Source organism: Phlebotomus papatasi, chromosome 3, assembly GCF_024763615.1.
Source record: "Phlebotomus papatasi isolate M1 chromosome 3, Ppap_2.1, whole genome shotgun sequence".
NCBI lineage: Eukaryota > Metazoa > Arthropoda > Insecta > Diptera > Psychodidae > Phlebotomus > Phlebotomus papatasi.
The window spans coordinates 55,711,606-55,737,907 of record NC_077224.1 but is presented as its reverse complement, the minus strand read 5'-3'; the positions used below and the strand labels follow the sequence as shown (position 1 = coordinate 55,737,907).

At 32.6% G+C, this 26,302-nt stretch overlaps 1 protein-coding gene across 1 annotated transcript in view; it reads left to right on the top strand.

The window, feature by feature from the left end:
• LOC129805770 (ras-GEF domain-containing family member 1B) overlaps positions 1–26,302 on the top strand; it is a 68,020-nt gene that overhangs the window by 13,948 nt on the left and 27,770 nt on the right. Inside the window, exons 3-7 of the mRNA XM_055853909.1 lie at positions 9,476–9,580; positions 18,008–18,121; positions 20,326–20,522; positions 20,590–20,710; positions 24,303–24,557. Of these exons, the coding sequence (XP_055709884.1) occupies positions 9,476–9,580; positions 18,008–18,121; positions 20,326–20,522; positions 20,590–20,710; positions 24,303–24,557 (792 nt within the window). The remainder of the gene's footprint in view (positions 1–9,475; positions 9,581–18,007; positions 18,122–20,325; positions 20,523–20,589; positions 20,711–24,302; positions 24,558–26,302) is intronic.

Sequence of the window (26,302 nt, the reverse complement as noted above, 5' to 3'; positions counted from 1 at the left end):
GAACCTCTGTGACATTATTTAGTAAATAAGCTTATTTATTTACGGTTGAAGAAGATTTGGAAAACCCCTTTATAATTAAGTCACAATCGGTTTTGCAAGAGAAAGTATTAATTTTTGTCATAGCTTATAAGGTGAAGTGCCCTTAGTCGACCGATTTCTTGACTAGACCGGTAGAGTTATTTATTCAATTTACTTATATTTACTACTCCCTCTGTTCCGAAATAAGTCGTACGTTTGGCGAAGAATTAGGGATTCAAGAATGGTTTCAGAGAATGTTCTTGTTATTTGTAAATATCTTATGTATGAACTATCCTCCATGTTCAGAGATAATATGGGGATCTTCCAACGATGGTAAGTTGAGGAATCCATATGTTGAAGTTGTTGATTTTTCGCGTTTTTTTCAAAGAGCTCCGGTAGATAGTTAATTACTAAGAAATGGACTGTGATAAACATTACAGGCTAGAATTTGTTCTAAATTTTTAGTATGCACAAGTAGAGCTCAACAGTTATTACCGATATGACATTTTTTATATCTCAAATTTTCCAGAATGAGCAATAAAAAGAACACCTTTTTTTTATGTCTTCGAATATCTGAGTGCTAAATGGTGAGAGATATGGACTTGGGACCTTCAGCGGACCCCCCATAAGTTGGCCCTGGGACCATTTATATGTTTCTCTAAAACATATCCAGAATTTAAGAAAAGAAATCGCACAACGAGTTTTCGAACAATCCCAAAAAACATGATTTTGGAGGGGTAGGTGAGGGGTGGGGGCAAAATAAAGGACATATTAATGGTCCCAGGGTCAACTTATGGGGGGCTTCCCCGAAGATCCCAAGTCTGTATCTCTCACCATTCTGTACCTATTTTAAATTGAAAATAAAACGCCAAAAGGAAGACATTTTTAAGACATTCGTTCCTCAACTTACCATGAAGATTGGACCCCAATTTTAGTACTAGACATTAACAATAGTTCTTTACAAGAGATATATAATTGTTGATACACAAAACTTTTACCACCAAACTTTCCCTTAATCCCAATTTTCCCAAACGTATGACTTATTTCGGAACAAGAATTTTTCCCAAACGTACGACTTATTTCGGAACGGAGGGAGTATAATATTTAGCGTATTATCTAATATTAATAGGCCAATTATTCCATAAATAATTCAAAACAAATCAGTGACAATTTCATAGAAATTGATCGTCAAATATTTAAGAATTGACGTGGTCGAGTCGAGGAACCGGTCGGGTGAGGGCATTACACTTTAGGTCAATACGAATTTAATTTAAATATGATAATAAATTTTAAGAAAACTAATGAAATTTTGCATGTCTTGTAAATTTTGATCTACAAAAAAAATTGCTTATCTTGACTCAACTCTTTTTCCTATTTTCGTAAATACAACAATAGAAATGAAACACGCGACTTCATCACAATGACGAGTTTCCATGAGTCAAGAACAATATTCAACTCCTTCTCCGTGACTCCAGGAACTTCATGTCTGGTGCTTCTTTGTAATTCCAATGGCGCGTATTTTATTGCTTGAACACTCAATATGTGCACATTAACTGAAAAGGGAAAGGCAAAAGAAAGTGCAGAAAACTGGCAGAAACAATTCCTAGAAGTTGCCAGGCTTTCGGGTCTGCCGAATAGGAAACCACAGTGTAATTTAGCAGGGGGTGCCCTACAAAATTGAAATTGAAACCAACACCAGAAGCAAAAACATCCCCCATGGCGTTGAACTGAATGAAAAGTAGGGAGGTTGTTTTGATGCAGAAGAAAAAAAAGAACTCACAGAGGGAAAACAATTAAAATTATGAACATAAATATATTGCTTAAGCTTCCTGTATGAAGGAAATATTTATTTTCTCACACAAAAATTCCAAATTCTGCGGGGGCTTCTTCGTGTCATTTCATTTTACTTCACGCAAGGGAATTTATGGTTGATTTTGGAGCCAAAAGTACCACAAAGAGGAAGTGTACTTTTGCCCCAGAAGCACTGAAGCCATCACAGGTATGGGGAACAATGTTTTTTTCTTTCGGGAAATGTGCTAAAGGAAGGATTTTCCTCTGAAACATTAAATTTATTGATTGTCATATTTCATAGTAAATTATAAGAAGTTTGAAAAGTTTTTGCATGAGTTTCTTGTTAACTCAGGGCGTCTGAATAAATTGAAATTATAAATAACAATTTAGTAACGAAAAAAAAATATAGGAGAAGGCTTTAAGGCTTTGCATATACTCTGGCTTTGAATCTGATCTTAGAAATGTGTGACTTATGATTAAGAATTGAAATATATATTGCCATTAAAGGAATAAGGTAAAAAATGAAGTGTCTGCAAAGACTGAAAGCCTTTCCCTAGCAATATTGTCGGCTTGATTTTATACAGTTTTTCTTCTTTAATGAAAAAAATACCAAAAAAGACACATTTCTGAGAAATTTAATTATAATCAAGCTTTGTTAGATTCTTCTTTTAGAAATTTCTTTCTAAACACTCCCACAAATTTGTTTTTTACACAAGAGAATTTGAGAATTTTTTCTATCTTATTACAGAGGAAAGCTGTAATTTACCGAACAACGTTAAGTCTACCACGACATATTTATAAAGAAAATTGATCTCTGAAATGATTGATAAAAAGTTTGTGTTTCACTGACATCTCTTTGTAGAAATAATATTTAGAGGTTTTAAGGAGACATAGTTTTCCTCGTTTTTCTCGACATCAAAGAACTCGATAGCTGGAGGAACGTGATGTGAATTTGATTACCCGGAAATATTATCATCAGCTCATTCAACATCCACAATATATAACAATTTAATATCCTTAAATTTCTCTTGGCAGATTATCCTATGTACAACAAATTTTCTGTGCTAAAATTATAGTCGATAATATTATTCACTATATATTAACATATAACTCTTGGAATAATTGAAATCTCTTTAGTAAATGCATCGTGAAGTTTGCTAATGAGAAACACCACAAGAGATTCATCAATTTACTAAATACTAATTTCATTTTACTGAGTACAAATTCTCGCTTCTGAAAGAGCTTTTCATAGAAGAAAATATCTCATAAACATAATTTTGCTTTTTTCTGAGTGCTCATCAACTCATGAATTCCTCGCATATTTCCGTATAATTATTTGTATTCATATTCAAAATATTCAGACTGATGCTATCTTCTTTTTCATATAAATTATGTTGATTTTAATACCGCAAATTTAATTTGAAGTCACTATATAGAAAAAAAATCCCCATAAAGATTCTTTTGCTGCTGTTTCAAAGACATTTTCTCGATTTTTTCACATAAACACTCGGTATTTGCTTAATTATAATATTTTACTCTTTACTTTGCCAGTACTCAAGTTTCCTTTTTATGATCAAACATAGTGAAGAACTTGCCATGTTTTCCTTATACTCCTATTAAACAAAACATCATATTAAAATAATTAGAAATGCAAGGGAATTCTTTCATAATTTTTACTCTAAATAATCAAATTCACCGGATTATGTTATATAAGATAAAAAAACAGAAAAATTGATCGATAGTTGTTTTTTTTTATGTATTATATACATTGAATTCAATAAAAAATGTACCACAAGAATGACCAACTGGAGTTTCAAGGGGTTACGTTACGTGTGTCACGAAAACTGAAAAACAGAATATTTTGAAGCAAAAGAAAGCTTTGCGGTAGTCACGATTACTTAGTGTACGTTCATTACAAATCGAAAACCAAAATATTTCCTATTAGGGTGGCGTCACCACTTATGGTCGTTATACACTTATGGACAACTTGCAAAAATTATAAGTTCATATACATAAAACAAATTTCGAAAAATCACAAAATTTTTGATCACATCATAAACTAAGAATTTTATGACTTTTCGAAATCTGTTTTAACACTAAACCTACCGACCGTTTTTGGTGGTTTTTCCTAGCGCCCTTGGGCAAATGACAGACCAAGGTAGGTAAGATACTCAACAAGTTTTTCTTGGAAAAGGAAAAAAAATAAAATTTAAATATTGAAAAATATATTACATGCATATTTTAAAACAATCATAAAGTTTGGTAGCGACATTGTACCGTTTAATACGTGTTAATTTTAAAGTTTTTTTAAACCAGTCAATTTGACCGGTCTTGGTAGGTTTAGTGTTAAGTAAGGACTTTTTTTTTGTACGCTTTCCATAAGTGTATAGGGGAAAGTACTCTCCCTTCGAACGTTCAAGCCTTCGGATAATGTGAATTTTCTTTTAGTTTTCCTAAGATACTTACACATTTCTATTAAATATTAGTTGGCTTATCATGAATTGTTGATAATTCCGTGATAATTTAATGTAAATCTATTACGAAAAACAAAGGAAATTCACATTATTCGAAGGCATGAACGTTCAAAAGGGGAGCAGTTTCCCCTAATGTTCATAAGTGATGACTCCAGTCTGTGTAAACTTATTCTCAATGAATTGTATACGCTTACATAAATCGTGGCTGTTATAAACGCTACTTATGGTCAAAGGAACACCTATTGACATCCTGACCCATTTGCACCCTTTCTAGGTCTTTGTCACTGCACCTATAAGTTGAAGATCCGATAGAATTAGTTCGGTTTAGATCGTCAGAGGAGAATGATATGTGGACTTGGATCTCTCGGGGGAATCTGGCTGGATGCTAGAAGGTGTGGCCTTAAGAGTTGTTGCCTTAAGAAAGTCAATTCCTTCTCAATTATTGCATCCTAACAATTCGACCTAGTTTACAATTAGCAAACTCGTACCTGGATGAAAGATTTTTCGTGTCCTTGATAAAAACTTATTTTACAAGACAAAACATGGTATAAAGTTTGTAGACAATGCGAATTTTTAAAATCGTATGCAAACGGAAAATACTTTGATTTTTGATTTCTGAAGAATCTTCTGTGAACAATAGTGATTACCGAAAAGTAAGTTTGAAAAAAAAGTTCTGAGAAAATCATACCCCAATGGCTATTTTTTTTAATTTTCAAATTAAAATTTCGTGACTCCTTAAGCAAAAGAGATGCGGATGTATTTCATATCCTAGCACCAAATATTACACACATTATCTGTTAGAGATAATAAACTAAGATTCTAAGGAATCTCACACAAAATCTCAGCTAATATGTACATTAGTGCAAACTACATTATCTTACTTGGAACGTATGTTACTTATGTATATTATGTTCTAGAATTTCCCTTTACAAACTTTTCCTTACAAAATCAAAAACATAAAGTAATTAAAAGGCAGTGTGTATAGTTTACACTATGGCAATACCTTTGCAACCAAGACTTAATACCAATTAATTCTAATGGCTGAGGGTAGTTATATGAAGAAAATCTAAAAGTATGAAACTTTTAGTGAGCAGTGGATTTTTTTTTTAGGTAAAAACTTCTTCAGGCTCTATGAATTTAAAGAAATTGAATTATATTAACAGATTGAATTATAAAATAAAGATTGGAAATCAAGTTTTTAGTAGTATAACGAACAGCAATTGAATTAGATTATTACTCCAAAAAATCTGACTAAATTTATTTGAAAATTACTCCAATGATTCCATTCGCTCTTCGATATCTCTTGCAAGTATGTTAAGCGGGTTAAGCGCACGTGTCTTGTCCACAGGTAAGGGAAGAGTACCCCGGATCGGAATGTTAAGAGACATGCCCGATATTTGGTTGAAAATCTAAGCCTCAACATACTATTTGGTATTTTTGTGTATGCTAATCGGTATATTAGTGATCCATTTAACTATATCTGCGCATCTGCATTTTAAATTTACAATAAATTAATAAAAAAAAATAGATGTAGGTAATCCCAATTATGTACTCTGTACCTCGGATCATCACGAATTTAATCAGGTGTCTCACGGAGAATCGGTTTTTATAAATTAAATCTGAACTAATGCACAGCATTCTTGTAAGAGTTAAATGGTAAAAAGTATCTAATAATTTTTAAAAATTCATTTGAATTAGTGCAATAATATGGTAATAACCTCACGGTCCGAGGAATACTGCCGATCGCTGGTACTCTTCCCTTATAACAAAAAAATATCGGCTTTTTGATTTTTTAAGATCGAAGTTTAACCATTATAAAATAATTCACATAAGATAGTCTTGAGATTTGTTATAATTTAAACGTCTTGAAATGTGTAATGTGGTCACAATAAGCAAATTTTCAAGTAGGGGAGGGTGGACAAGTTAATGATGGGACAGTCTCATTTTTTTAATGTTCTCCCTATTTCTTTGAAATGATATAAAACCTTTATGTTACGGAAGCGGTAAGTGAGACTCTTGTTCATAAAAACAATTAATTATGTGACGCTTTTCATGTGAGTAGGGGAGACCGGGGAGGTTTGGGACACTTTTTCATGTTTTGACTTTAAGGCAGTATTCCAAAAAATCACGATAATATATTACAATTTTATGCGGTCTATAGGATACTTATGTGTATTGACTGTATAAAAAGTATGCAATAGAACTTGGAAATCAACTGAATTTTCTTGGAGAAGATAAAACATTTAACTTGACACTTTGTCCCAAACCTCCCCGATTTGGGGCAGTATGGGACACAAAAGGGGATGTTTGGGACGAATTTTTTCTCGAATAATTTGCATTATTGGAGCATATTAATTAATTTTGAATGCTATATTAAAAATATTTCTAACAGAAATAAATATATTTAATCTTTTATTTCATACTTAATAATCAATATCAATCTTATTTGTACAGTAGAGTCATTTTTTATCAATCAGTTATTGAACATCCTAGCTTTCTTTACTTTTTTATTCTTAATATTAGAATTATCATCATTCAAATTCCTCAGGCGAGTAGATTCTCTAGGACACTCTTAGTTTTGAACTCATTGACAGATTCCTGTTTGATTTTACGACAAAAGCGTGGTAGTTATTTTTCCTTATTTCTCTGAATAAGCTCTCACCTTGCCTTTTGTAGAAAACCTGTGAGATTTGTAGAGGATATTGCTCGAGAAATTTTCCAGAAAATAATTTTTAACAGGATTGGGCAAAGGCGAATATCCTCAGGAGAAGAATTTATTAGTTCCCAAGACATTGGTGGTTTAATTGTTTCTGTAGTTTGGACAACTGCTCAACTGGTAAACTTTGAACAAGAGCGAGATTTTCAGTAGAAACTGGGCATTACACTTCATTTTGACAATAAACAATTGCACACCACTTACAATCTTGTCGAAAATCAACGTCCCATTCATCCCCTTTCAGGTGTCCCAAACATCCCCACGGGTAGTTTTGGTATTTAAAACCTTTAAGTAAAAAACAAGAGCGTATAATCTCTGAAACTTTTATAAAAATATGTTCCCATATTACACTGCTACCTAATGAGATAAAAATGTTTTGATTAAATATAGCTGATTTAAAATACAAAGAGCAAAATTGAGAAATCAAAAAATACAATTTTTATCAATTTTTAAGAAAGTGTTTCTAGAATTAAAACAATAAAACTGAGGATATCCATTATTTTAGTCAAGATACATCTTAATATTGCCTACGATTTAGTAGTGGTCAAATCCCGTATATTTAAAAAAATAATGAAAAAATCGCCTTGCCCCACAGTACCCCTGTCCCAAACCTCCCCGGTCTCCCCTACTGTAATTGTTTTTCAAAACTGGATTAAACTGAAACTTTTTGTCATGTCTCATTTTCACCAATTTATGAACCATTTTATTAACCCTCGAATTAACATAATTGTATTATATTATTAGTGGTTTTATGATTGTATTATAAGGCATTATCGTTGAATTAATCATAAGACGGTTCTAAAAATTTTGATTTAAAATTATCACTGAAAACATTTTGTAGCTATTTTTATCAATAGAGTTTGAAAAATTATTTAAAATATTATTAGAAACTGTTGTGCTAAAAAGGATATGTTCTAAAGTGAGGTAACAATCCTGTTTCAGTGTTCTGAAGTAGTTTAGCGGCACAAAAGTAAGTTATTTCGTATAATAAAAAAAATTAAAAATTTCTTAATTAATGAGGAATATGTTTGCGCGATTATTTTCTCTGTATGATTAATTAGTATTAAAATTCTGATATGAATTTCTTGGTCCTCGCTTGATTATATTTTTATGTTTTAAAGTTTTAGAAGACTAAAATAGTAATTTTGATTAATTCTGGTATTGCAGGTTTTAAATAAACACATTTTATCTGTCTCAGAAATTGCCTCACATTTATCTTAAAATTCACCCGAAATGGGAGATTCTCACGCATTTTGCCATTCAAGTGAAATCTTCTTCTCCACAATAGGCCAATGATATTAAAATAATATTGTTATTATTTTTTATTAACCCTAAACAAAACTGTAACTCACAGAATATAGCAGTTCGAACAATGCCTTCGAATAATGTGAATTTTCTCTTACTTTTCCTAAGATACTTTACACATTGCTATTAAATATATTAGTTAGCTTATATTGTGATAACTTATGTAAGTCTCTTAAGAAAAATAAAATAAAATTTACATTATTCGAAGGTATGAACATTCGAAGGGAGAGTACCTTCCCCTACAAAGTTTTACTTCTGTTTATTATCTTTTTGTAAAATGAACTGAAAATCTATTTTGAAATTTAAGGATGAAACTTCTCTACCTGCAATTTCCTGCACTGCAATATTCATGACCATATATAATGCATACTTCTTACACAATCTTATTTATTAAGATAAAAAATACGTCATTATTCACTGACTTTATTAAATAAGCTATATCAAAATAATCCTTTAGATTTTTTACCTGGGCTTGGTGTTTGATTCTTAAGGATTATATTACCACCAGAGAATAAGGACGATTATGGAAGAATCACACCTAAAATAAACGGGCTATATCAAATGTTTGTATTAATTCACATAATTAATCAAATCCAATCAAATACGATCATTCGTATTGCCTAGAATTGAGAGTACATTTCAACATAGGACATAATTGAGATGGAGGACATGGCAAACAATTTGCAAGTTGATTGAGAAAATAGAGACCACAAATTGAAGTGAATTAAGTTTACAATGATCAAACATTCAAACATACTTCAGCCTTTGCTGATTCCTTTCCCATGTCCATTTATCAGGCTCCGATCCTATAGGGATTTTCTCGTGAAACAAGTTGAACATTCCAGGGGCATAGAAATCGCCTGACTGGACTCAAATGGGCATCCTATATATAAAGTCCTTCTTATTTTCCTCCGTGCTGTCCATTTTGAAGTGCGCCTTACCGAGAATTTGTGAGAGACTCGGTTAAAAGATGAAAGAGAATTTTCCACATGATCCATTTTTCTGCCATTCATTTCACATTTTGACCCAAAGTTGAAAATCAATGACACTTGAATATTTTCACAAGGAGCTACAAAAAATAAACGGTTATGTGAATAGATTTTTATATCGTTCTTTCAGCGTGAAAGAGTCTGTAATTCAATTATAATGATGTGTCTCTTCCTTTTTTCAGACAAAATCATCCTCCAGTCAGTTAGATAGTGACCCAAAAACCATCCACGGCACTTCAACCCAACCCCCGGAAGTGGCATGCGAGAATCCACCACCCAGCTTGGCGGTAAGTTTCCACCCCCCAGTGAAAGGCACTTTCCATTCATGGTGGTCAATTGCGCGCAATGTCGCGATAATTCCCATCCACTCAATCTGTAATTAATTGTCTAATGACGGCACTGGGATTTTGCTGTCTCTCATGGGGATTTTCTGGAATTGTTCACAAGGGGTGTGGTATTATAAGAATTTTAATTAATTGAAAGGCCAAGAGAATTTCTTGCTTTGACTTTTAAAATACGAATCTTTACTCCCTTAATCACGTCTGAAGTAACTAAAGATACACTTTGCAGAAAGGATTTGTAGATTTCAATACGTTTTTTTAAGTATCTCGACTTTTTATTTTTAATTACTCAGAATGACAATTAATTGTTGGAAGTGATCGATGGTGATATGTATGAGACTTTATAGAATTCAGGACGTCCGGATTTAGATTATATGAGTTACTATTGTTCAGTATTGGTTGTGTTGTTGTTTGAAAAGAGAAACGAAGGGGAAGATTTTCGGGTTTCGCACACATTCTGGCTTCGAATACTTTATATTTTTCTTATTTTTTTAATGAATCTGGCCTAATGGCAATACGCAATAGACAGCTTTTATCACAAAATTCCTAAAAAATATAGGTCAGATTCATTAAAGGAACATGGGAAAGATATGGAATGTTCAAAGCCAGAATACGTGCGAAGCCTGAGAGCTTTCCCCTGCAGTCAAAATAAAATCAAGCGGTTCATGATCTTTTAGAACTTTTCTTCAAGGGTGTATCGTATCGAATACTGCTGAATTTAAAGTACCCTAAAGTACCCTGGTAAGGGCACTCAATGGGTCAAGTGGTAGAGCACTCGCTCTATGATGCAAGTGTCCCAGGTTCGAATCACCTTTAGGTCTCCAGAAATATTTCCAGAAATATTCCAGAATTGCATCCAGTGAACTTCACTGCACCTGATTCTACGGGCATGGGACTGACAACCTCATCCCGTATGAGAAAAAATAATAAGGCATGTCTAGAAATCCCCTTACCGGAAGGCCTTGTTCCTTTATGGAACATTGTGCCAGCATTATTACAGTGGGACCTCGATAGAGTCAACTAATTATTTCCAGGCCTGTTGACTCTATTGAACTCCGAAAAAATCAATTAAAATACGAAATTTTGGTGGAAAGGGGTATGTTTGTACTAGATCATTGATAAATTCAAAACTATAATAGTCTAATATTATTTAATTAACCCATAAATTCTACAACCTCTGACCCAAAAAAGTCGTATCTTTAGGTAAAAGTAGGAGATCAAGAAATGATTTTACGGAATGTTTTCATTATTAGTTAATATTTTGAGTATAAATTACTCTCCATGTGGTAGTATTGAGGTTCACCCACGATATTAAGATAAGGAAATGGTGTCTTATAGATTTCTTTTTTTTTTACTTTTTTTTAGATGAGCTCCGATAGATATTTAATTATTGAAAATTCTGATGAAATTAACGTTATTAACTAGAATTTCTGTTAAACTTTTAGAGTATAAAAAAAAGAGATTGATAGTTGTTCTTTTCGTTATCACATAACTATGGCTCTAAACTTCACAAAAAGAGAAATAAAGCCAATTTTTCTCATTTTCCTCATGCTCTGTAATATAGGCGCTAAATCGTTAGAGATATCGACTTGGAGTCTTTAGATGACCCCCCCCCCCCCCCTAATAAGTCAACCTGAGGATTATTAATATGACCCTCATTTACTAACTACCCCTCTTCTTCACCACTAAAATCGTATTTTTCGTGATTAAAAGAAAACACGTCATATGGATTTTTTAGAAAATGAATGGAAGGGGTGGGGTGGCAATGAAGGTTATAATAATAATCTTCAAGTTAACTTATGAGGGGTCATTCGAAGACTCCAAATCAATATCTTTAACCATTCGGCACTGAGGAACTTATAACCGTTTTTTGCTGACCAATTTTAATTTTCTATTGCTTATTTGTTTTTGATCCAAATTTTCTTTTGAGATACTAATTGTAACTTAAAATAAATTTAAATGTTTTCTTTAAAAGTGTAATTTTTAAGTAAACAGTAGAATAAATTTAGAAAAAGTTTCTATACTATGTTATACTAAAAAAATTTAACATCCTGTACGTTTTTCTTTTTGTAATCGAGTTCCTATTTTTTGTTTAGTGCCATAATATTATTCACTTCCATAATGATGGTTCAAAATTCCTTACATTGCGATCATAGGCATAATCAAAAAAAAATTTAAGACAAGAAGGAGCAGACAAGAAAACTTTAATCGGTCAAAACGCTTAAAATCACAAAAGGAAAATCAATTTGTTGAAAAATGATTACACGGTGAATATACGAATTTTATCATAATATTACCATGTACTCACATAAATGTTTTTCTTGTGTTAAAAACATTACATTGAAACACCAAAATACTGATTTTAATTTCAACACAATCATAATTAAATCATATAATATTATTAGTTTAAAAATAAAGGAAAAGTTGACTCTATAGGAGTCAGTTTTGGTCCAAGTTGACAATATGGGAGCCCGTAGAGTAAAAAAAATAGATGTTGACTCTATTGGAGATTGACTCTATCGAGGGTTGACTCTATCGAGATTCCACTGTATTATTATTATTAAAGTACCCTAATACTGGATTTAAAGTACTCTTGTTTCGTAGCAATATACGTACTGTACATGTACATATGTTAAAAGCTTATCTACCGGTGTATTTTTCCATTTGGAAAAAAATGACAAAAAACTTTTATAAAAACCCTTTTAGTGGTTCGTACAAAGCTACTTCATTTGCCTGTTTCCGAATTCTTTTTCCAAATAAAATGGATTATACTTGAGAAAATTACTATGATAATCTCATTCTTTGAATTTTCATTCTAAACGTTAACGGATGTAATGAATTACAGGAATTACATCGCTTTGTATTTTGAGAGTTAACTGAAAAGCTCCCAATGAATTTTATGTATTTGACTTTAAAGTTTCTAAAATGACTTTAATTTATATAATTATTAAACGCCATTGAATTTGAGTGTCTCTTCATTTGCTAAATTAAAGTAATTATATACTTGTCTTCATCTGAGACAAGGCAAAATGTTTTCAGTGCAAAAATACAATATTCTCTCTCCACTCAGTTTTCTCCTGCGTGAAAGAGTTTTGTAATTTTAGTAGAAAAAGCCCAGAGCAAGCAATTTCAATTCAATTAATAATTTTCCCGAGTGCTCCACATAATGGTGAATTTTCTCCTTGGTTGATGGGCTACGCAACAATTGTGCTATTTATTATACTATCAACCTCGGTGATGTGCTTTTGCCCTTCGAAGCTACCACCCGTACAAGAATTGAACTTTCACCATCCTACCTATCACTGAGGAAAATTGCTGAAGAAAATCTCTGTCGACAGCGACAAAGTGAATGTGACATATTCGCGCGCGAACACATCGAGGAGTGATTGATGCGCCGTCGTATCTTTCTGTGTAAATTTTGGGGTTTTGGGTGTAAAACTTAAATTAAATTCGACTTTACGGAATATTTATGACAACATCTCACCTCCACCTTAAGCAATTTGTTTGATCTACTGAGCCAAGAAGGTGGAAGAGAAAAACAGGGAAAGGATGGTTTAAGAATGAAAAAATACATTATGGGACGATGATAAATATCCCAGTGCTTTTGTTTTGTAGATGGATTATGGTATACTGGTGCTGTACATTTTCCATCTTGCACCTTTCTCTGAATTAATAATAGCATAAACAACAACATAACATACACAAAACTTCAATTTCGTTTCTATTCGTGGATGGATCTCGTAATATTTTATTAATTGCTGTTACCAGTGCCAAGTGTTGAGACACCCTGCAGTAGAATGCTTGATGAGGTACCTTAGCTGCTGCAATTGTACACTGAGTCATCAAGTGAGCAAAAAGTTTAATCGCATATCGCTTGAAAAATTCCGTGAATGTTTTTACTAAAACCTTTTAATCCCTTCCAGTGGATATACTTATTTATTCTCTAAAGCTAAAGCTCTTGAAGACAAAAAATAAATCCTTTTTAAAATTCCTTCTTAAGATTCAAGAAAGACTGCAAATTGCAATTAAATTGATTGCTAGAAGCTTTCGATGCATGAGAAAATACATCGAACAAATTATGCTATCGTCTCAATTACCCTCTTTAAGACTTTTCCTCTCAATTTCCCTCTTTTGGCTCTATTCTTTAGATGACTGAATTCTTTAGTATGATCCCGCAGGAAGTGGGGGTAGAAAGGATTTACCCTGCGGGAGCCGTAATGTAAATGATCCATATTGGCACAAACCACAATTTTCAATTGATTGCTATTTGACTGAAAATGAACTTTCATCCGCGAGATTAGCTCGATGCTGGGAGCTTTTGATGTGAAATTGCGAGGATTAATTACATGTTTTCCCACATTTCATCGTTATAATGAGATCATACCAATGATGTTGTATTTAATATACTTCTGGCAAGTTATTGAATATTTAACACACTGAGTTGAATTATAAGCCTGCATTAGATTTATATGAATTCTAATTTAAGACTGATAGCGGATCGTTGCAGAATGTGAATCTAATATTTGAATGTGAAAAATTCATGGAAACGAATATCACCAAATATTCTTGAGTTTTAAAATGTAAAGAGCATGAAAAACAAAATGAATGAAAAAATAGGTTAAGACATATTTCTCTTGAAAATATGAAAAATTCTGCTAATAAAATCTTTAATTATAAAAACTGCCTGATACTGAAACCTGAAACTGCCCCACATTTCCATATTTCTTTTTCATTTCAATTGCACTTAAGTTCAAAAATATAATAGTAAAATGACAAGAAAATGTCATGAAAAATTTTTCCAAGGAGGCAATTAAAAAATTAGTTTTTTGGTATTGTCTTGCGCTAGCAAATAAATTATTAATCATTTTTTTAGAAATCTATGAGGCTATTTACACCGCCGCATTAGATTGAGATTGAACTGTTTCAAAATCAGATTTAGGATAATTTAGTCTTAATCTAAGACCACAATCTGAACGATTTCATTGAGGTCATTTAGACTGTCGTATTAGATTCTGACTGAATTGTCCCAAAAACCGATTTTTGGACAATTCAATCCCAATCCAATGCAGAGCTGTAAATGTCCTCTATGATTTAAGGTATATTAAAAAAAGTGATTAAATTAAATAAAGAAGTACTAAAGCATCCTAGGCTTTACGAAGTGCTCGAACTCAACATTTGGATGCTATACCTTAAATGTATTTTCGTATAATTTCTTGTTTACCGGTTCTCAAGCCATTTGAATCGATTCATAAATTACTCAGAAGATCGACCAAAGTATAGCTTATTAGGCATTATAAAATTGATTTCGGATAAAAAAAATAGTTACCAGTTCTGAATCGAATGAAACTGAATCAAACTTGTCAAAAATTCCAAGAGGTCTCTTAAACTTTTGAACCTGAAAAACAGTAATTAGGAATTGTTAAACGATATTTTCATATAAGGATGAAATGTCCGACGGGGTAATCTCTTAAGCAAATCCAAAAGTGAAAAAAGTAGCTCGACTTGTTTTCGAACAATCCAAAAAACATGGTTTTAGAGGGGAATGGGAGGATTGCGGAAAATAAGGATCATGTTAATGGTCTCAGAGTTGACTTATGGGGGGGGGGAGGTCTCCCGTAGATATCTAGTTTCTAACTCTAAATATTTGGGCTCTAGGCATGTTAACGGCCTGACACACAGACGGACAGACCGACAACGTGACGTCAAAAAACCCGAAACTTCAGAACTTCAGATCTAAAATGGTTTAACCCTTTAACGACGAGACACTTTTTACGGTCTGAAAATCAAAAAATAAAAATTAAACTGAGAAATATAATCAATAATAAGTCGTACATCTAACCTTGGAAAGTCCAAAAGAGTCTGATTCGGTAGTTTTTGTACTTCTATGAACAATAGGGACAAAAATAGCCCGAAAATTTAAGTAATTTTTCAGACAATACCAATGAATAATATTTTTCGCTTTAATGAAAAATATTATGTATGAGTATTGTAGTTTTAATTGCCAAAAGAGTTTTGCTTAAAAAAATTTGTAAGTATAAAAAATAAATAAAATCAATTATGAATTTGAGAATTTAAAAATTCACCATTTTTGAGCTTAAATATTTACTACATAGCAAATAGCGAGAGATTTGCAAAAAATATTCTAAATTCCTTCAAACTTCTACTTTACAATTATGTACAGTCACAAGAAAAAAATAACTTTAGGTAGTCAGGAAAAATTATTTTCTTTATGGGACACCGGTGTTCCAATCGTCCTTAAAGGGTTAAGAGTTTAAAAATTACTATAAAATTCTACGTATCTTTTAAGGGTGTTTAAAGTTTTTTATGCCTTGACACTATTTCAGTCTTACTCTACATGAGGAATGTTTCAGGCAGACATTATTACAAAATTTCCCTTGTTCAGTAATAATTACACAGTGCGACAAAATTTATCTTTTTGTGGGTGTCTTTGACGAGAGTGCCAAAACTTGTTAGAGGGTCATTTAAGGACCTCAAATCTGCAATCCGTTTGTCCGGGTCACCTCTAGATTTTTTTGAAAAAGCATATTTAGTTTTTTGATGTTTTATAAAATTCAAAAATTCATATCTCCGGTTCTAATTATCCGGTGGTAGTCACATAAAGCTAAACTGACGCGTATCCTCTATAACTCTTGTGAACATATCAAGCATCTACGATGAAAATGAAGTATATTTTTTAAAGATTTTTTGAAAAAGAGCACCTAAAATGGTGCATTTTTCTGTGTTTTTTCCATCTTCTAGTATTTTTCCCACTTTAATAGAGTATTTTATATGTCAAATAACTATGCCTAAAAGTTAAAGAATTTAATATTCTTTCATATCTTTTTGGTTTAAATTTTCTATCCTAATTCGTTTATTCACAATAATTTATTGAAAATAAAATGCATTATTATAAAAATAAAATCTCTTATTATATATAATTATTTGGTATCTTTGTCTAACCTACTGAAGAGCATTCTCTTTTGCACTCTCACACATTTCACATAAAAAGAGGCGAAATGAAAAAAAGAGACGTATATAGAAATAAAGAGAGATGAATAGTTTTTTGGCACTCATAACAGCTATTCTTCTCTCTCTATTTCTATATACGTCTCTTTTTTTTCATTTCGCCTCTTTATATGAAATGTGTAAGTGAGAGTGCAAAAGAGAATGCTCTTCAGTAGGTTAGACAAAGATACCAAATAATTATATATAATAAGAGATTTTATTTTTATAATAATGCATTTTATTTTCAATAAATTATTGTGAATAAACGAATTAGGATAGAAAATTTAAACCAAAAAGATATGAAAGAATATTAAATTCTCTAACTTTTAGGCATAGTTATTTGACATATAAAATGCTCTATTAAAGTGGGAAAATTACTAGAAGATGGAAAAAACACAGAAAAATGCACCATTTTAGGTGCCCTTTTTCAAAAAATCTTTAAAAAATATACTTCATTTTCATCGTAGATGCTTGATATGTTCACAAGAGTTATAGAGGATGAAATTACGCGTCAGTTTAGCTTTATGTGACTACCACCGGATAATTAGAACCGGAGATATGAATTTTTGAATTTTATAAAACATTAAAAAACTAAATATGCTTTTTCAAAAAAATCTAGAGGTGACCCGGACAAACGGATTGCAGATTTGAGGTCCTTAAATGACCATCTAACAAGTTTTGGCACTCTCGTCAAAGACACCCACAACGTGTCGCACAGTGTTATTATTAGAATTATTATAATTTTTTAAAAATAATTTTAATATAAAAATTTTCACTATTATTTTTCTTTGGAAGAAAACCTTGTTGAAGAATTATTTGAAGTAAAATGGATCAGAAGTAATCAAATGAAAGTTAAATCGGATTATCCTTTATATAACATAAATTATATAAAGCTCCCCCTTGCTTAGTTAGAAAATCCTCACGCAAATCTCTCGTTCAGCTTTGTTTACAAACTAAACACGAATCCTCTCATATCACTAAAACAAAAGGTGATTTTGGAGTATAAAATCATCGATGCGGTAGTTATCGCAATATCTACTAAATCATTGTTTTATTTATGAACCTTACTCTAGTGGCCAATTATCCGTCATTGATATAATCCCTGATAAACAAGCATGGGTGATGCTGTCTTGATAATAAATAAACAGTAGAGTGAATTTTGTAAAGACACATTGGTAGTCACTTTCACATTATTTGATAATTTATTCACTTCTATTTTGGGTTTTGAGAACCGTTGGGTTGAGTGTTGTAGCAAAACCGCTCAGAAATATTGATGAAATCCAACAAGAGTTGATTTCAGATCTCCGGATGATTTTCCAACGTTTTGTGGCCACACTCAATCATATTTTCATGCTTGAATTGTTACAGAATGCTGCTCTGGGGCCAGGTGGTGTAATGTACAGCAATGGAAATGCGGTTTCCGGTCCCCTGGATTCATTAATTGACCTCCTTATACCGGCCAAGTGTGATGAATTCGATAAGGTAAGTTCACTAAGCTTATTATCTAACTACCAATTTATTCAAAACAACATTTTCTCTACCATCTAGAAATTCAGAATTCATCTAATTTATTCACTCTTTCATAAATTCTTGAGTTAATGGTAAAACCTTATGGTAGAGTAAAAAAATTGAACAAATTTGCCAGGAGCAGCTGTTGCTGAGAACTTTGCTTTAAATAAATTTCCAAATAGTCTAATTCAATTTCATTATTGAATTTATCCACCTAGATTAAACTACATGTTTATGCCGATTCTACAATTTATCGTAGTCATCTCAGTGCTAGTTCTGTGCATATAAACCTGGGGTTTTGGGCTTAATGGGTTCATTCATCAGAGGAGCGGAATGTGATTTGAATGGTACAGGAAATCCCGGAAATTCAGGAAAAGCTTAAGCGAGAAAGTTTTAAACATTTTAGGATTTTCATTGATAGATAACACATTAAACGGCTTCTAAAGTCTGATTGAAGTAAACGATTCTACATGTTATTTTTTTGTTAATTTGTGGTTTTTTATCCTAAACCTAAACAATGAAAAACATTAAGATTTTTGGCAAAATTAGACTCAAACTTTACCCGGGTAACACAAGGTAAGGTGTTACTTGGAAGGGCTTATTTTCACACATTTGGGATATTTTTTTTCTGCAACTATATTTATATAGTTAATGTATTCCACTAAAGTTTGTACTCATTTAGTGCTTAATAAGTATAAAATTTATCGGATAGTGATAGAAATACCTTAAATTGCAAAGTTTTCTCTATTTGGTTGAGTGCTCGATTTTTCAGTAAGTGGGTCTGTCGATTTAAAAAAAAAATCTTTGCGTTAGTAAAATATGTGGAGAATATTTTCTGATTGTTTTGCGGACATTCTCAATAAAATTCTAGGAGATCGAGCACTTAGAAATTTCTTTCGTTATGGGTGGCCAATAGAGAGCGTCAACTTTAATACCGTTTTTTCCCTAAAAAAAATCAAGATTCCTCGAAATCTAAAATTACTTAAAACTGAACTAAAATACAGCCAAATACACCTTATAAAATTCCTTATTAAACGCAAGAGTGAGAACATAAAATGTAGGTTTGGTTCTTGTTCACGTGATTTTCGTTGAATGTCGATTTAAAAAAAAAGCATTTTTGCGTTAAAACGTTTCTTATGTTCATCCAGTTTTTTCTCAGTGGAGATAGGAAAAATTCCAGCCTCCACCCAGAATTGAACTGGAGACCTTTCGTTAACTAGACGAGTGCTCTACCAACTGAGCTATAGAGGTCGTGTAGCAAGTCAAGCAGAGCATGTAGCCTCTATAGCTCAGTTGGTAGAGCACTCGTCTAGTTAACGACAGGTCTCCAGTTCGATTCTGGGCGGAGGCAGGAATTTTTCCTATCTCCACTGAGAAAAAACTGGATGATTTGAGTGTCATTTGCTCTGATTGACGATTTCTCTATTGTAAAATCATTTCCCAGTGATTACTTTTGAGTTATAAAATCTTAGATATTTTTAAAAATATTAAATAAAATCAATTTTGGTATTTCTTGATAAAATAGCTTTATATTTAATTGAAGTAACCCTCTTCCCTCCCTAGTGGGATAGTTTTAAACATTCTGCCATTCCAATAAATTGTTTTCGTCATTATTCAAGAATTTACTGTATTATTTTGAATTCCCTGAATTCCTTAGATCTAAAAATACCTTTTTATTATATTATCTACTTTGAAATTTATGCTTAAACTGTTCCATGTTCTCCACTGTATTTTAGATAGATTTAGTCGTTAATCTTCTTTAATCGTCTTTTAGTCTTCCAAATGATGTCACAAGTTTAATAATTAATGAATTCAAAAGAGCACATTTCTCAATCACTTTATTTGAAAGTTATGGAATATCCGAGTGAGTTTGAGTCGGTGAAATTTATCTGTAATTAATTTTAGACCAAAATTCAATTAAAAAACTCCTATTCGATTTTGAGCAAATTTTAATACTGTTAATAAATCGCTTAAAATCGGTTACGAACAGGTAAACACGTGAAATGACGAAAAGGAATAGGGCATCTTTGCTTAAAGTACTTCTGAAGAATTTTTTTATTAGAAAAATTCAAAGACAAAGTCATAAGTCGTAGATAAATCACTCATTTGCATTTCCTTATTTGTCAGAATATGATTCTTAAACAAATAATTCTTGAATTGCACTATGTCTTCAACAGGACTATGTGTTTTCCTTTCTTCTGTCATCTCGCTTGTTTGTTCGCCCTCACGAACTCCTCGGGCGACTTCTGTCTTCCGTACCTGACCACGAGCCACTGGATCGCCTTGTCGGACTTCTCGGATTGTGGACCAAGACCTTCCCATACGATTTCCGAGATGAGAGAATCATGTGTCACGTGAAACATATCGTTGCCAGGTAAATTGCCCACATTGCCTCCGACATCCTTGTGACAAATCACGTTGATTAATCAGACTCATCGCAGATGTGCAAACACTGAACTTGGTGATAGAGTCTCCGACTTACTGTGTGCCTTGCTAAATCGTCTCACCGATCTGGAACATCACGAGGAAGAGTTGCGTGCCTGCCAGTCCAACACAGAAAAAGTGAGTATAATATCTTTGACCCCAGCCATCACATTATTCTTTCGTCAATATTTGGGGAATATGCCTATTTAAAATTGGAAAAGAACTCAAATTTATGTTGAAAAAAAAATGCTTTACCACAAATTTCACCCAAATAATATCCCTTTGGTGGAGCTCCTTGAACTTTTATCGCTGGCAGTTGATTTATGTTCTTTTTGGTGGAAAAAGAGGGACATGCAAATTGCCAATAGTTTTCATCTGTTAGCCCATGAATAACCCCGGAAATATTTTTCCATAACCCCAAAATTCATCGGAAAGAACACAACTTGCAGGAAAATATCAATTTTCATAACTTCCCCTCTCGACTAACGAAACAGGAAAAAGAGATATTGGAAATTTATGTCTCAATTGCAGGTGGAAAACTAAACAAAAAAAGAGCCTCACATAAAATAATTTATATGTTGTGTGTAGAGGAGGATTCATGCAAAATGATTGCTGACTCTTAAAAAAAAAAATCTATATTAAAAATGCAACTGAATCACCTATGTAGAAAATGCAAACCATCACATGAAATGGTTCGATTAGAGAACAGATCATATTTGAAGAATTTTTAACAAATTTTTTGGGAATAGTGTGTTACATAAATGATTAATATTTTTCACGTGCCATGTAGACATGCAATTTCCATAACATTTCCATTTTATTAAAAGAATGCATATAGAAAATGCTATGAATATTTTAACGCATATTTTAGTGTTGGAATTTTTTTTGAAGAAAAAGTAATGCATGGAAAATCATAAGTTTTCAATACATATTCGTCATTAGCATATAAAAAGTTTCCATCTTTATTATATGCTGAGATAACTTTGCAAATTCCAAGCTTAATAACTTTGAAGTTTATCTGTTATGTTATGTACCTTGAATTTAAACAGGTTTGGATAACAATTAGCGTAGAAGAATACAGGAGAAAATATTTTTGACAGTAATTATATTTACTATATAAATACAGTACGACTCCGATAGTCAACTCTTAAAAATTTAAACTTCAGACTTTGCGAAGTGCTTAGACTCGTGACTCGTCGGAAATACTTTCGTGTCATTTACCATTTACCGGTTTTCAACCGATTTGAATTGTTTCATGAATCACTTAAAACATTTCCTACAATACATCTCAGGAGTAATATAATTGAATTCCGGATTAAAATTAGTTATCGGATGTGAACCGGTTGAGAATCGATTTTGGAACTGGTTTAGTTTAATCGGAAATTCCAAGACCTTTCCAATGAACAGAAATATGATACCATTCGTTTGAGAAATACCTTCTCTAGAGCATTTTTAACAACTGACATTTAAAATAAACGCAATATATACAGTGGCGGCCAAAATAATAGAATCCCGTCAAATAATTTCCTCAGATATCTTTAAGATTTCTGCAGAAAATATCTACACCTCTGCCGAAAATCTGCCGAGAAATCTGTAGATATTCCTACGAATGTTATTTGGGCTTGGGACAAAATTCGTCAGAATTTTTTACAGATTTTCTGACGAATCCTAGTGCATACTATGATGAATTTCTGTAGATATTTTGCCGATTTTCTGTAGATTTTTATCTACTTTTCAGACTTTCCAGACAGCTGTGTCTCAAAAGATGGAATATTTTTCACTGAAGTTTGCAAAATTCAATAGAGCTATTCTTGGTGATATCACAGTGTTTATATAAAATAAAGAATTCTGCGATGCCGTGTTGTAAGTAGAGAATAGTGAAGTGAAAACTTTAAGCAGTGTCGACCTAAATTTCGTGTTTTTGTACCATTCCATGGGCGATTTTTAAGAAATTAGTATTTTTGCTCGCATTTTTTTACTTATCTAAAATGTGTACTCCGTAATGCTTGTTAAGCAGAGCATAACATTTTCTTTATACCTTCTACAGTTTCTTCAAAAATCAACAATAATTTTGTGAAGTAATGGAGGCTATGCAGATTTTCTAGGGAGAAATTCTGCCTAGAATCTGCAGATATTCGGCAGAATTTCTGCCGAAAATCTACAGTTCTTCTACGCAGAAATTCTGCCGAAAATCTACAGATTTTCTCTGAATGTACTAGAATATACCGTTACAATTCAAAAAACCTCCGAGTAAAATCGGCAGGTAGAGCAATGATTTGACGGGATCAGTTCTACAAAGACCACTATTTTACCTTTAGCATTTTAGTTTATTCCAATCTGTTGAAATAATTTTGATATATAAAAAGTTCAAATTATAACCTTACGTCAAATAAGTATTAATTTGGCTATTAGAGGTCTCTATTTTTCATATAATACATCAATAGTGAAATTTGATTGGAACAAGATAGGACCATTTTTATTTAAATTAAAGAATGCGGCCTATAAATCGAATAAGTTTAAATAAAGTCATGTTTAGAAACCATAAACGACAGTTTTCCAATTTTTTTGCCCGAATTGAATTTCACTATTGACCTATTCTGTGTAAAATAGAGACCTCTAGCGGCCAGAAGAACCCTTATTCTACGATTCTGATAATTTGAAGATTTCTACTTCAAAAGTATCAAGAAATTGGAAAATATACAAGAGTTAAAAAACTATAAGCTTTGCAAAGTGATTCTATTATTTTGGCTGCCACTGTATATATCCAAAATTGAGGGATGATAACTACTCTCTCTGTGGAGTTCGAGCAATAAATATGTAAAATTTCGGGTTTAATGTCAAACTTTTATACTACTTTTGTTAAGTAATTGAACACAGGAGAAATTTAGCAGTAATCTTCCTCAGAGAAAAATAAATAAATAGCAAACCTATTAATCCAATAAAGAGCCATCAACTTTCTGAATAGGAACTTACAAAAATGCCACAGTGGAGTTTACGTTCCTGAAATCACTAAAAACTCAATTTCATGAAATTCCTGAAAGAATCCTTTTTTAACAAACTACTGGCTTACATCGGGTATTAATATATTATGTGTGGCAAATTGGAAATTCCCACAAGATAGAAGTTGAGAAATATTGAATGAAACGATATACAGGAAAGAATGGACTCTTGAGATGAAATTTTACTTACTTTATCCCGAATAATAATGTGAATATTGTTGTGTTACTGGTGAGTTTGCCAACATCAAAAGACACTCTTGATAAAAACGAGAGAAAAAAATCTCTTGTGCACTTTCCACCCTAAAGCTCCGCAAACATGACAAAAGGCATTTTTATTGTCCAATCGAGTACCGAGGCCATATTCCTCAAGGGCACTTGGGTTCCCATCCTTAAAATGCTGGGATGCACAATGGCGAGCAAATAGATTTTCTCTCGTCTATCCTGTTGTGGACTTTTTTTTTGTGCCATACCAAACCACCCAAAACCCCTTCAGGATGTGACAGTCACTTTTGTGCCCAAAACAAGTGAAGCATGATGGCAAAAGTGCATTGATTTTTCATTAAAGCCTTTGGTTTGGGCACCCCGGAGACTCCCATTTGAGTTGTGAGATAAACCACCCACAAATCCCTCGTGAGCTGTGGAATGAGTTGTGGGGATAAATTGAGTTCCAGTATTCTCCGATGTAGACTATAGAGTGATCCTGAAATCTCGTGCCATTCTCTCCCATTTAGACGAACATGAAGTGGACGTCAGCATCTCAACTGGCTCAATTGCTGTGTCGCATCGAGCGGAAATTGGCGAAGCATGTGGGACCGGAAGAGTTCCTTCAGTGCAACGGCAATGTTCTGAGCAAGCAGGAAGGTTCATCAGTTTGTGCACAAAATGGAACACCCGGAAATCAGGATCCAAAGAAGACTTGCAACTTGGAAACTTATTTAGATTGGTCTGCACGGCTTCGTCTCTTGGTGTCCAATGATATTCTTCAGGTAAGATTCACTAAATTCTCGCCAATTCACAGAATTAAAAAGAAATACAATGGAAATTCTTTTTGCCGATTTGGTCTATTCTATGTTTAAATTTTAATTAAATACTTCAACAGATATTATTTCTTCTACGCAAATGGTTGTTTGGAAAATTAATTCTTTTAAAGAAAAAAACAAATCAAACAAACTACAAGAGCGATAACGTTGTTCAATAAATTTTTGGTTTAAACGTCAAAAACTTTTTTGACTAATGTGTATTCATTTCTAAAATTTCCTGGTAATAATTAGAAATATAACAATGGTAAATACCAATCATCTCGTACAACGTACAACACACCATTTGCCCTTAATCCGAGACACTTTATGTGCTGGACATACTGACGACTTAAGCCAAGAAACGGCTTAACGGATTTAACGTAATTATACGTAATTAAAATAATGTGTTTGACTAAATTCCAATCAGATTCTCATTGACTAATCCATTTCTCGGATTAAGCTGAGAGATAGCTTAGTCAGAAACTGATAGAAATATAATCTAAACAATATTTTGTATTTTGATTAGAAAATTAACGAAATTTTATAATCATAAAACGGGATCTCAGTGGCGCAATAGGCAAGACAGTTGAGTCTTGGACGGATGAGATCTCTGACTCGACCAAAGTTGTGAGTTCGAGTTCCGCCCGGAGCAAACAACTGAATGTTAGAAAAAGACATTTTTACTGCGATAAAATGTAATAAAATGCATCGCCTCTGCCCAAAAACTCCGATTGCATAGAAGAAGCATCCACACTACGGAAAGGCACTCTTGGGCGGTCTACACCATGGAGACTTAGAAGATTCTTCCAACACGGGATACAACAGCAATATAAAATGATTACATTGTAACAAATATCCCGATACTATTAATAATAATAATAATAATCAAAAAACAAAACGACTTAATCCGTCTCTGGGCTTAAGTCGTAAGCGTGTCTAGCACATGACGCTATCTCGAGAAAAGAGACGTAATTTTCTTTATTTATTATTAAAATACCTTACAGTACTAAACCAATCATGTTCTGCTACTGAGCATATGCAGTTCACAAATATTTCGTAAAGAAATTTCCCCTATATGAATTTCGTACAAAATAGTATCTGTTATCAACGTAATTTGGCTTAGGTTCAAAAGAACCACTATTGGAACTTTAAGATCTCAAATTCTGATCTTGTTGCACCCTATTTAGTACCATTTGGGTTGAGAAATTTAAACACTTATCCTTAGACGTCTGATAATAAAGATGTACCGGATGGACCAGTGCCAAAAATTTCTAAATTGAGTACTGATCGAATTTGATTTCTGCAGATTAATGTTTCACTGCTCTTTTATACAGTGCCTATTATAAAAATTTAGGGGAAAATAGGGCACCACCAAACACGGGGTACCACCAAACACTGTGATTTTTTAATCGGATATTGAATATCAGAGGATAATACCGATAGGAATTTATAGTCACAATAAGGATGATTGTCCACTGAAGGAATGGTCGAGATAGTCCAAGTAGTTTAGAAATAAAAATTAGTGTTTGGTGGTACACCGTGTTTGGTGGTGCCCCAGTTTCCCCTATGTCTTTTAAAATATTGAAAGTTTATAACCTCACCACAAGAAATGCTGCTGTTTCAGTCCTATTCTAATTTATCCTATTTTATAGCAAAATACATATTCCCGGTTTTATTAGAATTATTTTTGTGATTTAAGAATCAAATGTAAG